The sequence below is a fragment of the Lolium rigidum genome, chromosome 7 (genome assembly GCF_022539505.1).
Source record: "Lolium rigidum isolate FL_2022 chromosome 7, APGP_CSIRO_Lrig_0.1, whole genome shotgun sequence".
Classification (NCBI taxonomy): Eukaryota; Viridiplantae; Streptophyta; class Magnoliopsida; order Poales; family Poaceae; genus Lolium; species Lolium rigidum.
In genome coordinates this window covers 100,383,869-100,400,834 of record NC_061514.1, presented here as the reverse complement: position 1 = coordinate 100,400,834, position 16,966 = coordinate 100,383,869, and the positions used below count along the sequence as shown (strand labels likewise).

Here is a 16,966-nt window from a genome sequence, read left to right as displayed (position 1 = left end):
GAAGGGCAGCCTCGGAGGGGCCCTGGTGGGGCCACACAATAGGGGCGCGGCCCCCCTCTTGGCCGCGCCGCCCGGCGTGTGGGGCCCCATGGCTCCCCTCCGGTCTCTCTCCGGTGTTCCGGAAGCTTCGTGGAAAAATAAGGTTACGGGCGTTGATTTCGTCCAATTCCGAGAATATTTCCTTACTAGGATTTCGAAACCAAAAACAGCGAGAAAACAAGCAATCGGCACTTCGGCATCTCATCAATAGGTTAGTTCCGGAAAATGCATAATAATGACATAAAGTGTGTATAAAACATGTGTGTATCATCATAAAAGTAGCATGGAACATAAGAAATTATAGATACGTTTGAGACGTATCAAGCATCCCAAAGCTTATTTCCTACTCGCGCTCGAGTAGGTAAACGATAACAATGATAATTTCTTAAGTGACATGCTACCAACATGATCTTGATCAATACTATTGTAAAGCATATGAGATGAATGAAGTGATTCAAAGCAATGGTAAAGACAATGAGTAAACAACTGAACCATATAACAAAGACTTTTCATGAATAGTACTTTCAAGACAAGCATCAATAAGTCTTGCATAAGAGTTAACTCATAAAGCAATAGATTCAAAGTAGAAGGCATTGAAGCAACACAGAGAAAGATTTAAGTTTCAGCAGTTGCTTTCAACTTTCAACATGTATATCTCATGGATAGTTGTCAACATAAAGCAATATAACAAGTGCAATAAGTAAACATGTAAGAATCAATGAACACAGTTGACACAAGTGTTTGCTTCTAAGATAGAAGGAAGTAGGTAAACTGACTCAACATAAAGTAAAAGAAAGGCCCTTCGTAGAGGGAAGCATGGATTACTATTTTTGTGCTAGAGCTTTTATTTTGAAAACATAGAAGCAATTTTGTCAACGGTAGTAATAAAGCATATGCGTTATGCATAATACATCTTATAAGTTGCAAGCCTAATGCATAGAATACTAATAGTGCCCGCACCTTGTCCTAATTAGCTTGGATTAACATGGATTATCATTGCATAACATATGTTTCAACCAAGTATCACAAAGGGGTACCTCTATGCCGCCTGTACAAAGGTCTAAGGAGAAAGTTCGCATTGGATTTCTCGCTTTTTGATTATTCTCAACTTAGACATCCATACCGGGACAACATAGACAACAAATAATGGACTCCTCTTTAATGCATAAGCATTCAACAACATATAATATTCTCATAAGAGATTGAGGTTTTGTGTCCAAACTGAAACTTCCACCATGATTCATGGCTTTAGTTAGCGGCCCAATGTTCTTCTCTAACAATATGCATACTCAAACCATTTGATCATGAAAACCGCCCTTACTTCAGACAAGACGAACATGCATAGCAACTCACATGATATTCAACAAAGGTGTAAAAGTTGATGGCGTCCCCAGAATCATGGTTACCGCACAACAAGCAACTTATAAGAAATAAGATACATAGCAACATATTCAATACCACAATAGTTTTTAAGGCTATTTTCCCATGAGCTATGTATTGCAAAGATAAAGAATGAAATTTTAAAGGTAGCACTCAAGTAATTTACTTTGGAATGGCAGAGAAATACCATGTAGTAGGTAGGTACGGTGGACACAAATGGCATAGTTTTTGGCTCAAGGATTTGGATGCACGAGAAGAATTCCTCTCAATACAAGGCTAGGCTAGCAAGGTTGTTTGAAGCAAACTCAAGTATAAAACGGTGCAGCAAGACTCACATATGAACATATTGTCAGCATTATAAGACTTTACATCGTCTTCCTTGTTGTTCAAACACCTTAACCAGAAAATATCTAGACTCTAGAGACCAATCATGCAAACCAAATTTTAACAAGCTCTATGTAGTTCTTCATTAATAGGTGCAAAGTACATGATGCAAGAGATTAAACATGATCTATATGAGCACAAAAATTGCCAAGTATCAAATTATTCAAGACAATATACCAATTACCACATGAAGCATTTCCTGTTTCCAACCATATAGCAATTAACGAAGCGGTTTTCAACTCCACCATGAACATTAAAATAAAAGCGAAGAACACATGTGTTCATATGCAACGGCGGAGCGTGTCTCTCTCCCACATAAGCATGAATTTATTCAAACATAAACAAAAATAAAAGCAAACCGACGCTCCAAGTAAAGTACATAAGATGTGACGGAATAAAAATATAGTTTCACTAGAGGTGACCTGATAAGTTGTCGATGAAGAAGGGGATGCCTTGGGCATCCCCAAGCTTAGATGCTTGAGTCTTCTTGAAATATGCAGGGATGAACCACGGGGGCATCCCCAAGCTTAGACTTTTCACTCTTCTTGATCATAGTATATCATCCTCCTCTCTTGACCCTTGAAAATTTCCTCCACACCAAACTCGAAACAAACTCATTAGAGGGTTAGTGCACAATCAAAAATTCACATGTTCAGAGGTGACACAATCATTCTTAACACTTCTGTACATTGCACAAAGCTACTGGAAGTCAATGGAACAAAGAAATCCATTCAACACAGCAAAAGAGGCAATGCGAAATAAAAGGCGGAATCTGTCAAAACAGAACAGTCCGTAAAGACGAATTTTTTAGAGGCACTGGACTTGCTCAGATGATAATGCTCAAATTGAATGAAAGTTGCGTACATATCTAAGGATCACGCACGTAAATTGGCAGATTTTTCTGAGTTACCTACAGAGAACCCTGCCCAAATTCGTGACAGACAGAAATCTGTTTCTGCGCAATAATCCAAATCTAGTATGAACCTTGCTATCGAAGACTTTACTTGGCACAACAATGCAATGAAATAAGATAAGGAGAGGTTGCTACAGTAGTAACAACTTCCAAGACACAACAAAACAGTAGCAAAATAAAGACATGGGTTATCTCCCAAGAAGTTCTTTTCTTTATAGCCATTAAGATGGGCTCAACAATTTTAATGATGCTCGCGCAAGAAATAAGAGTTGAAGCAAAAGAGAGCATCAAGAAGCAAATTCAAAACACATTTAAGCCTAACCCACTTCCTATGAAAAGGAATCTTGTAAATAAACAAGTCATGTAAGCATAGTGCAACAAGCGTAGGAAGGCAACACAAGCGCAACTTCAAAATTCTCAACATAAAGAAGGGAAACTTAATATTATTAAGATGCATATAACCATGTTTCCCTCTCTCATAATACCTTTCAGTGGCATCATGAACAAACTCAACAATATAAGTATCACATAAAGCATTCTTATTCATATGCATAAAAGTATCATTACTCTCCACATAAGCATAATCAATTTTATTAGTAATAGTGGGAGCAAATTCAACAAAGTAGCTATCATGATTATTCTCATCAAGTGTAGGAGGCATAGTATAATCATAATAAAATTTACTCTCCATAGTAGGCGGCACCAAAAGACCACCATCATTATAATCATCATAAATAGGAGGCAAAGTATCATCAAAGAAAATTTTCTCCTCAATGCTTGGGGGACTAAAAATGTCATGCTCATCAAAACCAGCTTCCCCAAGCTTAGAATTTTCCATAGCATTAGCAACAATGGTGTTCAAAGCATTCATACTAATAACATTCCCATTAGCATGCATATAAAGTTCCATGGGTTTTTTAATTCTCTCTTCAAACACATCATGTCCTAATTCAAGATAAAGTTCATAAAGATCTCTCATTTTGTTGTTGTTTTCCATTAAGCCTAACTAGTGAAAACAAGAAACAAAAAGATATAATTGCAGGATCTAAAGGAAATATCTTCGAGCACTCACACATCGGCAACAATGCTAGGAAATAGCTTAGTAGTCGGAGGATGTGAATACCTTTTACCTTACCTCCCCGACAACGGCGCCAGAAAATATGCTTGATGTCTACGCACGCTTCTATTCCTGTAGACAGTGTTGGGCCTCCAAGAGCAGAGGTTTATAGAACAGCAGCAAGTTTTCCCTTAAGTGGATCACCCAAGGTTTATCGAACTCAGGGAGGAAGAGGTCAAAGATATCCCTCTCAAGCAACCCTGCAATCACGATACAAGAAGTCTCTTGTGTCCCCAACACACCTAATACACTTGTCAGATGTATAGGTGCACTAGTTCGGCGAAGAGATATTAAAACGCAGGTGGTATAAATGAATATGAGTGGTAATAACAATCTGAAATAAATATGGCAGCAAGTAAACATGCAGTAGAACAATAAGTAAGCGGTGTTTGCAGTATTGGAAACAAGACCTAGGGATCATACTTTCACTACTGGACACTCTCAACATTGATCACATAACTGAATAAACAAATACTACTTTCTCTACACTCTCTTGTTGGATGACAAACACCATTCATTGTGTAGGGCTACAAGAGCACCTCAATGCCGGAGTTAACAAGCTCCACAACATTCGATGTTCATATTTAAATAACCTTAAAGCGCATAATAGATCATTGCAATTTAGACCGAGAACTAACATAGCGCACACACTGTCACCATTACACTATGAAAGGGGGAATAGATCGCATCAATACTATCATAGTAATAGTTAACTCCATAATCTACAAGAGATTACAATCATAACTTATACCAAGTACTACATGATGCACACACTCGTCACCATTACATCATGAAGGAGGAATATACTACTTTAATAACATCACTAGAGTAGCACATAGATGATATTCAACTAGATCACAAAGCTCATGATCACATAAAGATCACATGGGAGAGAGAGATGAACCACATAGCTACCGGTACAGCCCTTAGCCTCGAGGGAGAACTACTCCCTCCTCATCATAGGAGACAACAACGGCGATGAAGATGGCGGTGGTGTCGATGGAGATGCCTTCCGGGGGCAATTCCCCATCCCGGCGGCGTGCCGGAACAGAGACTTCTGTCCCCCGAATCTTGGCTTCGCGATGGTGGCGGCTGCGTAACTTTTCTCGTCCCGTGGCTTATTCCTTTAGGGTTTTCGCGACGGAGTCCTTAAGTAGGCGGAAGGGCAGCCTCGGAGGGGCCCTGGTGGGGCCACACAATAGGGGGGCGCGCCCCACCCCTTGGCCGCGCCGCCCGGCGTGTGGGGCCCCCCGGCTCCCCTCCGGTCTCTCTCCGGTGTTCGGAAGCTTCGTGGAAAAATAAGGTTCCGGGCGTTGATTTCGTCCAATTCCGAGAATATTTCCTTACTAGGATTTCGAAACCAAAAACAGCAGAAAACAGACAATCGGCACTTCGGCATCTCGTCAATAGGTTAGTTCCGGAAAATGCATAATAATGACATAAAGTGTGTATAAAACATGTGTGTATCATCATAAAAGTAGCATGGAACATAAGAAATTATAGATACGTTTGAGACGTATCAGCGCGCACCCGACAGAACTTTTTTGCACTCCAGGATCATGCCCGGGGACTTGATTCTGTGTAGGGTAATGTTGTTTTTCCATCGGCAGTTAACCAGCAAAAGTTGGGCATGTTACTCATTATCCCTTGCATGAGGAAAATATATCGGATGAACTACAAAGACTTGCGGAAAAACTTCGGCAGAGCAAAATGTTCGAGTGGTACAACTTGAGTCTACGCACGGATTGCAAGCATCCGTACCTAGACTCGGGGGCTACTCCCATCGGGAGCGCTGACGCACACCCGACAGAAGAAGATGATGAAGATTCAAGAAGAACAAGAATAATTAAGGAGAAGAACATTAGGTGGAGGCATGCTTTAGTCTCTACCCGAATTATCTTCGGCTAGACACTCGGGGGCTACTAACGTGGGCATTACCCTTCGGGTAACCGATGTTGCTCTACCCTATACGGTCTAGCTGGAGGCCCATAAAGGTACCCGATGGCAAGGTGGGCCACTAGGACGGTGCAACGGAAGATTCCTTGAAGTACAAGACACGGAAGGAGACGAACAAGGAAAGTTTAGAGATAGATCTACTGTAAACCTAGTCATACTCGGTTAGACCTCTTGAGACCTGGCCTCCTATATAAAGGCCAGGAGAGGGGCTGCCGAGGGACACAATCGATCTTAGCAACCTTAGCCACCAAAAGCTTAGAGCTAGGTCACCATTGCACTTAGCCATCTCGACGAGACCTCAGCCGAACTATTCGACACCCCATTGTAACCCATTATCATCATAATCAAGAACAGATAGGCAGGACGTAAGGGTTTTACCTCATCGAGGGCCCCGAACCTGGGTAAATCGCTCTCCCCGCTTGTGTGTGAACCGATGTCTCGTGTCAGCTTGCAGGATTCCATCAACCCTAAGCCCCTATCGGAGGGCATTGCCGAGGAGCACCCTCGACACATGATCTATATGAGCACAACAATTGCCAAGTATCAAATTATTCAAGACATTATACCAATTACCACATGAAGCATTTTCCGTTTCCAACCATATAACAATGAACGAAGTAGTTTTCAACCTTCGCCATGAACATTAAAAGTAGCACTAAGAACACATGTGTTCATATGCAACAGCGGAGTGTCTCTCTCCCAAACAAAGAATGCTAGGATCCGATTTTATTCAAACAAAACAAAAATAAAAACAAACAGACGCTCCAAGTAAAGCACATAAGATGTGACTGAATAAAAATATAGTTTCACTAGAGGTGACCTGATAAGTTGTCGATGAAGAAGGGGATGCCTTGGGCATCCCCAAGCTTAGATGCTTGAGTCTTCTTGAAATATGCAGGGATGAACCACGGGGGCATCCCCAAGCTTAGACTTTTCACTCTTCTTGATCATATTGTATCATCCTCCTCTCTTGACCCTTGAAAACTTCCTCCACACCAAACTCGAAACAAACTCATTAGAGGGTTAGTGCATAATTGAAAATTCATATATTCAGAGGTGACATAATCATTCTTAACACTTCTGGACATTGCACAAAGCTACTAAAAGTTAATGGAACAAAGAAATCCATCAAACATAGCAAAACAGGCAATGCGAAATAAAAAGCAGAATCCGTCAAAACAGAACAGTCCGTAAAGACAAATTTTTCTGGGGCACATAACTTGCTCAGATGAAAAAGCTCGAATTTAATGAAAGTTGCGTACATATCTGGGGATCATGCACGTAAATTGGCAGATTTTTCTAAATTTCCTACAGAAGGGGCTGCTCAATTTCGTGACAGTAAGAAATCTGTTTCTGCGCAGTAATCCAAATCTAGTATCAACATTACTATCAAAGACTTTACTTGGCACAACAATGCAATAAAACAAAGATAAGGAGAGGTTGCTACAGTAGTAACAACTTCCAAGACTCAAATATGAAACAAAAGTGCAGAAGTAAAATAATGGGTTGTCTCCCATAAGCGCTTTTTTCTTTAACGCCTTTTAGCTAGGCGCAGAAAGTGTGAATCAAGTAACATCAAGAGATGAAGCATCAACATCATAATTTTGCTTATAAGAACAACTTGTTGCAGAGGGTACCTTAGATGCTCCATTATCTAAATTTCCCATAGTGGTACTAAGGGTTTTATCAGCTTTAGGCTTATAATAATTCTTTGGCTTAGGCACCTTAGAGACATACATGAATTTTTGCTCCTTGCCCACATAAGCTTTCTCCTTAAATTTAAGAGAAGAAAAAGTTGAACCCAATGTTCCCATAGCTTCTTCAAGTTTACCAATCCTATGGGTTTGATTATCATGGATAGCACAAGTTTCTAAAATAGCAATTCTTTCATTAATTCCTCCTAAGAATTTATCAAGTTTATCAGTATTATCAAGTAATATTCCCAGTTTAGTATCAACACTTGGAAGATTTTTCTCTATGGCTTCCAACTTTTTCATGACATCCTCAAGAGAGATTTCAATTTTAGTTTCATTAATAGGTGGTATTCCAACTAGGCTCTCAATGATGCAACTAGCTTCTAAAGCAGGAGTACCTAGGAAATTACCCCCCGAAAGAGTATCAAGAACATACCTATTCCAGCTAGATATACCAACATAAAAGTTCCTAAGTAGGATAATAGTGGAGTGTTTCTTAGTGCACCTATGATGAGCATCACTAATTCTATACCAAGCATCTTTAAAGCTTTCTCCACCTTGTTGCTTAAACGAACGATCTTCAACTTCAGGATTACTCATTTTTAGCAGTAGTAAGTAAAGCAAACTAAATAAAGTAAATGCAAGTAACTAATTTTTTTTGTGTTTTTAATATGGAGATCAAGACAGTAAATAAAGTAAAACTAGCAACTAATTTTTTTGTGTTTTCGATATAAAGAACAAACAAAGCAGTAAATAAAGTAAAGTAAAGCAAGACAAAAACAAAGTAAAGAGATTGGAAGTGGGAGACTCCCCTTGCAGCGTGTCTTGATCTCCCCGGCAACGGCGCCAGAAAAAGAGCTTGATGCGTGCAGTTAACACACGTCCGTTGGGAACCCCAAGAGGAAGGTGTGATGCGTACGGTAGCAAGTTTTCCCTCGATAAGAAACCAAGGTTATCAAACCGGTAGGAGTCAAGGAACACGTGAAGGTTGTTGGTGACGGAGTGTAGTGCGGCGCAACACCAGGGATTCCGGCGCCAACGTGGAACCTGCACAACACAATCAAAGTACTTTGCCCCAACGTAACAGTGAGGTTGTCAATCTCACCGACTTGCTGTAAACAAAGGATTAAACGTATGGTGTGGAAAATGATGTTTGTTTACGAAGAACAGTAAAGAACAAGTATTGCAGTAGATTGTATTTCAGATGTAAAGAATGGACCGGGGTCCACAGTTCACTAGTGGTGTCTCTCCCATAAGATAAATGGCATGTTGGGTGAACAAATTACAGTTGGGCAATTCACAAATAAAGAAGGCATAACAATGCACATACATATATCATGATGAGTACTATGAGATTTAATCAGGGCATTACGATAAAGTACATAGACCGCTATCCAACATGCATCTATGCCTAAAAAGTCCACTTTCAGGTTATCATCCGAACCCCTTCCAGTATTAAGTTGCAAACAACAGACAATTGCATTAAGTATGGTGCGTAATGTAATCAACACAAATATCCTTAGATAAAGCATTGATGTTTTATCCCTAGTGGTAACAAGCACATCCAAAACCTTAGAACTTTCTCGTCACTCGTCCCGCATTCAATGGAGGCATGAACCCACTATCGAGCATAAATACTCCCTCTTGGAGTTACAAGTATCAACTTGGCCGGAGCCTCTACTAGCAACGGAGAGCATGCAAGAACATAAACAACATATATGATAGATTGATAATCAACTTGACATAGTATTCCATATTCATCGGATCCCAACAAACACAACATGTAGCATTACAAATAGATGATCTTGATCATGATAGGCAGCTCACAAGATCTAACATGATAGCACAATGAGGAGAAGACAACCATCTAGCTACTGCTATGGACCCATAGTCCAGGGGTGAACTACTCACACATCGATCCGGAGGCGATCATGGCGATGAAGAGACCTCGGGAGATGATTCCCCTCTCCGGCAGGGTGCCGGAGGCGATCTCCTGAATCCCCCGAGATGGGATTGGCGGCGGCTGCATCTCTGGAAGGTTTTCCGTATCGTGGCTCTCGGTACTGGGGGTTTCGCGACGAAGGCTTTAAGTAGGCGGAAGGACGGAGTCGGAGGGCTGACAGGGGCCCCACACGCTAGGGCGGCGCGGGCCCCCCTTGGGCCGCGCGACCCTTGTGTGGCGGCGCCTCGTCGCCCCACTTCGTAATCCTTTCGGTCTTCTGGAAGCTTTGTGGAAAAATAAGACCCTGGGCGTTGATTTCGTCCAATTCCGAGAATATTTCCTTTGTAGGATTTCTGAAACCAAAAACAGCAGAAAACAACAACTGGCTCTTCGGCATCTCGTCAATAGATTAGTGCCAGAAAATGCATAATAATGACATATAATGTGTATAAAACATGTGAGTATCATCATAAAAGTAGCATGGACCATAAGAAATTATAGATACGTTTGAGACGTATCAGTGATGCGCTGCGGAAGTTCTCTCAGGGATAGCCTGGGAGAGGTCTGTCGTCACGAAAAGACAGGTATGCGATATTTCTCATTTCGCTTTGCCTATTGGTTTGTTTGTGTTGCTTGTTGGTTCACAACCTGTCAAACAGGACATGCATGTATATACTCTGAAGCCATGAAATTTTTGTCTGTTTTCAGTTGTTCTTATGCTCGAAATGTATAAAGGTGGCCAAGCAATGCTCTGTTTAAGCTCTGAAATAGGTTGTTGTGGTCAATGCCAGGATTCGATTTTTTGGAATGGCACTTTAGGTATGTCCAAGAATACAAATATATTTATCACCTCTAGAAATTAATACAAAATTTTATTACCCTTGAAATTTTAGCAATGCCATTCTTTTTATCTTCAACCAATTAAGTTGTGAATGTGTATTTTTTTGTACTGGTTGCTTCAGTTGTACTCCTAATGATTCAGTAAATCGAGCGGCAAAGCTCTAGGGGCCATGAGGGTCGGTGCTTGGCACGGGGGTGGTAGATGCCAAGAGGGAGTGACAAAAGGGCGCTATAGCTCCGTGTGCTCACTATGAAGGTTGAGGAGGATCGGGGAAGTCGCGGCGAGGCATGGTGGTGGTGGTGCTTGAGGGTGGGCGTCTCATCGGGAAGAAGATTGCGGTGTCGGGTGACCAAACTAGAGCAGATGGGGTTAAGCGCGAAGTTGTGGACAGGGTGGAGCATCAAATTGGCTCGGCAATATGGCACCAGAGGGGAAGAAGACAACCAACATACCGGCAAATCAGAAAATTAAGGAGTTTTTGGAGGGTTATTTTTGCAAAAAATATATAGGAGCAACTTGTGTACGTTATTCTTTTTTTGTGGTTTATTTTAATCCTGAGTTATGTGAGATTGCAAAGAAAAGAACATTGCGAAAGAGAAAAACTCCGACGTGTACTTGACATATTTTGGAGTTCATACAATATCGTCTTATGTTAGATCTCTTTACATATATATATATCGAGTTAGGAAGTTTGTTATGATTTGATCTCTCAGCTCGCATGCTATTCTTAAAAAGAGGAAATATATATAGTACCCTTCAGGGCTTTTTAATTGTGATGTTATTTTAAAATTGTTAGATATTCAAAGATAAAAGCAGGACATAAAACCAACATGATTACTCATGTATAAGATGCGATGTGATCCCGTAGCAACGCACGGGCATTTAACTAGTTACAAAAAAATAAACATCAAAATGCGAATTCTAGGGCTAGGGTTTTATGTGCCAAATGGGGAATTGCTGGCCGAAATGGGGATATAAGTAGCAGCGTCGGTTTTTCATTTTGCCCCCCACCTTCTCCAACCGGCCACGAAACGTCCTCCCATGACTGACAGTGGGCCCCAAATACGCGCCGCCGGCCAGAATACACCGTTACTCCCTGTGAGGTAGTCCCAGTCCCAGTCCCACTTGCTAGCCAGCAGCTGCTTCTTCGTTTCCGGCCCAACCCAACCCTCGCCTCCACCGGCCATGCCGCCGCCGCCGCCGCCGCCGCCACCGCCCCCGCCGCCGCCGCCGCTGCCGGACGAGCTCCTCGAGGAGATCCTTCTCCGCCTCCCACCAGAAGATCCCGGCTGCCTCTTCCGCGCCTCCCTTGTCTGCAAGCCCTGGCGCAGCCGCCTCACCGGCTCCGCCTTTGGCAGCCTCTACCGCGAGTTCCACGGGAAGCCTCCCTTGCTGGGATTCTTCGAGAACGACAAGACGGTATTCTGCTGGTTCACTCCCTTGTCCCCCACCTCCCCCTTCCTCCCTGTTCATCCCGACCACCGCGATCTCTTCGTTCTCGACTCCCGCCACGGCCGCGTCCTATTGAATTCTGTCGGCTCGGAAGGCGAATCCCTGGACCTCATTGTATGGGACCCCGTCGGCCGCCGCAAGTGGGGATTGCCCTACCCGGAGTTCGACGACTGGACAACCGTCCCAGACGATGCGGCGGTTCTCTGCGCCGTCGATGACTGCGACCACCTTGACTGCCATGGAGGCCCCTTCCTCGTGGTCTACGTGCGCACCGATGAAGACGGGGTCGCACACGCTTGCGTCTACTCTTCAGAGTCTTGTGCCTGGAGCCCCGTGACATCTTGTGAGCACCCTAATTCCATCCTCGAAGTCATGACCTGCTGGCCCAAAGCCCATGTGGGAGATGCAGTCTATTTCTCGTGCACCTGGAGCAAGATTATCCTGCGGTATGACTTGTTCACCCAGGAACTATCAATGATTACCTGGCCGGCCATGTACAAGTGGGAGAAGGCCAATCCTATCCTTATGAGGACGGAAGACGGTGTGCTGGGATGTGCCAGTTTGCAGGAGTCCAGGCTCGAACTATGGTCGATGGAGTCTCACACAGATGGAACTGTGAAGTGGGTGCTAAGCAGAGTTGTGGAGCTCGAGAACTGGCTACCATCTCGCCCCACTCATGTCACTAGGTTCGTGGATGGAGTTGGTATATTTTTTGTGCGGACAAATCTTGGTATCTTCACAGTTGAGCTTAAGTCAGGCCGAGTTAAGAAGATATCCAACAGCAAGGACCAAGTCATTCCGTACATGAGTTTCTACACTCCAGGTACTAGCACCTCAAACCTGTACAAGCTTGTTTACGGTTTCTTTGTCTGATTTGCGAATCATTTAGTAAAAACCAAACGATTTTTCTGTTAGTGACATGAATTTTGGATGATGGTTCACATGAATGAGTTTGTTAAATTCGATATATTGCAATTTCATATATAATTTATATTTTCAGATCAATCTGGGGGCATAATGCCTCCGTCTACCATGACCTCCTCCTCAGAGAACGTTGAGACGGCCCAAGATGAGCACCATGATCTGCTGCTGCAGCACTCAAGTGGGGAGGTGGGAGATGTGAAGGAGAAATGGGTAGAGAAGGGAGAAGAGGATTGCGAACGGAAGGAGGGCGGATGGCATGAGGAGGGCTCAGTGGAGGATTGGGAATGGAAGGGTGAGAAAGCTGCGCAGAAGCTGTTTGAGAAGGGATCCAAGGCCATTGATGAGGGGCATTTCGTCGCCGCCAAGAAATTGTTGCACCGTGCCCTCAAGAGCAGGTTAGGGTTTCTCTCTCTTCCACATGCTGCTCTTAGTCCAAAGCCTGGCATAACCGTGCATACAGATGGATTATGGATACAAAACTTCCAATTATCCCAGTTATCTTTATCGGTATTTTTCTATGTGCTTAGTTGCATTGTGCTTTTGAGAGTACCTGTGATGAGCTTAATTGTGTCTAAGAGGTTCTAACTGGTTAGGCAGCAATACTTGGGAGCTTGGACTTAGGCTTCTTTTGTTATGCTATGTGAATTGTCACGAGCACGAAATCAATGTACATTTGCGTCAAGTTTTGGTGTTTACCCATTTGAGAAGTGTACATATGTTTCTGAAGTGTCCGTTGTTTTAAATATCTGAGTAAATATAACTTAGAGTAACTATTCTTACTGGAGTTGCAATTTGCAAAAACATCAGCAGCTGTGATAAAAAAAACTACACTACTAACCACATTTTGGACACTGTCTTGAGAATAACTGTCCCAGAGTGCAGTTTTATACTTCATCGACATGCAGCTTATTTATATGCTACTTAAAAGTCGCACTTAACTATGGATATCACATTCTAGGTGGTTGCTACAGAAGGTGATAAACAATGGACAGAGTTGAAATAATTGCACATGGTTTTGATTGTGTTCTTATATCTCAGGTTGCACTACCTTTCATAGTCTTATGTCACATACTCTTAACAATGATGCACTGATAAATTTGGCAATTTACGCTTTTGTTGTCACCTAGGGTGTTGTTTTATGGGAGACTTTCTCCAATGTGTTTTAGCACATATTACAAATATGGATGTGCTTTGCTGCACAAAGCTCAAGCGAAAATTGCACCATATCATGAAGACTTAGTTGAGGGTTCAGCCAGCAGAGATGATACTGGAAGCGCAAAGGCCTCTGGTAGCAATGTTAGAAAAGGTATACGCCATTACTTGTTTACTTCATGCAATCATATACACCATTATTTCGGATATAACAGCTTTTCTTATTACTCACTCATAGAAACTCTGTTCTTGGGGTGTGTGATGCTACTACCTATGTTACTCCCGCTATGAGTAGTCTAAGAAAAACTAAGGGAAAATGATTCTGCTTTTGTTTAGATTTGGATCTGGCTTGGAAAATGTTAAATATTGCGAGGGCAATTATTGAGAAGTATCATTGCATTTCTATGGAGAAAGTTCTAACCTTTTGTGCTCTTGCTGAAGTCTCTATGGAAAGAGGTAGTGTCAGTTATCTTAGTCACTCCTGCATTTAATTGGTGAATTGTCTCGATACTCATGGAGTCATGGCCCACATTTTAATTGCAGAAGACATAGACTACTCACTCCGTGCTTGCTTCAAAGCTTTAGCCATCTTGGAGGATTTGGTTGAGCCGGACCATTGTCGAATTGCCTTACTGTATCCTGCTTGTGGTAATAACAGTATGAATTGTGTGCCGTATAGTACTTTGAACTTTGAAGCATCATATTTACAACCCAATAGTGGCTGCGCCTTCTAAGCATGCATCTTCAGGATTTTAGGGGTACATTGAGTTGACTGGAAAATTTGGGTGTTATTTCATTGTATTATCCATGTGTGCTTCAAATTGATTTGAGCTTACTGAAATCTTACACAGGTATCTGAATTTGCAAAAATTCATATGCTAGTATATGTGTGCGGATGAACTTTTCGAAGAAGAATTCAGTTAGACAATGCTGGTGTATCGCAGATTATGCTTATTCTTTGTTTATTTCCTTAGTTTGGTCCTAGAAACCTCTACATATTTCTGTCTCTGAAGTCGGCATCCAAGATTCCAGATGCGCTCCCATATGCTCTAAAGGTGTTCTCGTTGTACAAGTCACGTATGGAGAAACTTATAAGGGCCAAGGAAGCTTTGTTGGCTGTTAAAGGTGATAATGCATCTGTTGCTGAAATTGGTTCAGAAATTTCGTCTCTAGACAACGAGATAGAGTCCCTTTTTAATATATCCTCTGTACTAGGAGAGAAGGTAAATAAGTCTGTTCCTTCGTGTTACCTAGATGGTTTACCTCATGATCCTATTAATCAGTAGTACTGTATGAAGAACTGATAACAAAAACAATTTTTAATATTTTGGATTCAGCTTGAAGACCTGGGGTTCAAGAAACATTAGCCCCAACCTTGAAGCCAAGTGGTGCGCATAACGTTGTCTATGCTGCGTCCAGAGCTACATCTTTGACTTACAAATTGCTGGACCAAATAATTCTATGTCTACAACAGCGCAGATCTCTGCTGAACCTTCTCTCAAGAAAGATACAGAGGATTCTTCACCTGTAAAAGGTTATAGCAGCAACAAGTCAGATGTTTATCCTGCAGCACGGGCTGTATTAGTAACTTATGCCTGACAGTGGAACGTTTTAGTTGACTATATGGTACCCTTTTCTGTAATGGCTATATGTCACATGTACTTGGATGTAAATTGGCATGTCTCGTTTTAGTCAGAGCATCTCTGCTTAGTGCAGAAGAATTTCTTCATTTTGCCATGTATGAGCTGGTTTCAGCTCCTGCTTACCTGAAGCTATTGTAATTGAAGTGTTCAGGTGGATTGGTTCCGTGTTAAATATCTTCCCTTCCAATTTGCCCCATTGCTCTGCATTATGCACCCGTGCATGATATGCTTAAAGATGCATTGCATACTGCCTTTGTCAAATTTGACCAGAGCTCGTGCTGTGTTCAGGTGGATTGATTCTGAGCTAAATATGCTTGGGTCCAATTTCCCGTAATGTTCTGCATTATGCACCCGTGCATGATATGATTAGACATGCATTGCAAAAATGTCTTTGTCAAATTTAAACAGAATTTCATCGCCCTCTGTAGTTGAACTTACCAAAGGTCATGCAAATGACGTTTTTCTGTTCTTTTAGCATCTTTTTTTTAGAAACTTTTAGCATCTTTCATCCTGCCATCAGTGCATCAGTTTTCTTACTTGCTCTTTACCTTTGTTGAATGGGTGGCTTGACCTTCCAAAAAAATCCTACATACTAAAGTTGTGTAGCATCTTTTTTTGAGCCCCGCGGTGAATTTTGTGGGCGACGTCGCGCTGTGCTCCGTGCGTGTGCTGGGCGTGTCCGACTGGTGGGTCCTAGCCTACGCGCTGTGCTCCATGCGTGTGATGGGCGTGTCCGACTGGTGGGGCCTACCCTACACGCTGACGCATGTGTTCTGCTTGTCCCGTGTGGCTTCTACCGCAAGTGCTCCTCCCGGAGAGACTTGTAAAGAATCTCCTTATTAGGTGGGTTTATAAGATCAACTCACAGAAAACATATTTTAAAAATGTAAAAAATCTAAAAATATTATATAACATTTTTATGGGTTGTGTTTACAACTCTAAAAAATTTCAGCCCAAAATTTGATCTACACCTGAGAAACAAAAAAAGACAACTTCGGCCATGAATAGTGACATCTGGTTGAATAGGATTTCACACTATTCTCACCTAAATTTATCTTATTTGATTCTCAAAGTGTATGTCGGATTTGAAGCTGCAAATTTTTGACCTTGCATATGTAACACATATGTGTGTTGTCATTTTTTCCAGAATATTTAAACATGTTTTGTCTTTTCAATTTTTTTCTCATAGATCTCATCTAAAACCTGATCCTACCTAAATCTTCCCCGTGCTCCTCCTGTAAGCGCAGCTCGTGCGGGGCTAGACCAAGCCGGTCATATCAGGCTTATGGGGCATGATTAGTTGCTCGCATGGTTTTTCGCTTTCTTCTCCACCCATGCAACTTAGTCTAATAGCTATCGTATGAGTGGAAACAAGACGTGGGTCAACTTTGTCAGTATGTTTAGATGCCAACAATTTTACTTGGGCTCGAGCGGAGAAACGAGAAAAGGTTTGTTTGGTTGTATGCAAGTTGAGTAGCATTGTGGTTGACTAAACTAGTTCAATTGTAATCACCTCTAATCTGCCTAAC

General features: G+C 42.1%; 1 protein-coding gene across 1 annotated transcript; it reads left to right on the top strand.

The window, feature by feature from the left end:
• Nucleotides 1–11,475: 11,475 nt before the first annotated feature.
• On the top strand, nt 11,476–15,633 carry LOC124669321 (the record flags this gene model as incomplete). Its single annotated transcript, XM_047205956.1, has 7 exons — nt 11,476–12,541; nt 12,719–13,037; nt 13,770–13,948; nt 14,131–14,250; nt 14,338–14,428; nt 14,780–15,017; nt 15,132–15,633. Coding segments are annotated over 7 exons (2,043 nt in total), but the record flags the coding sequence as incomplete, so codon positions are not given.
• Nucleotides 15,634–16,966: the final 1,333 nt, after the last annotated feature.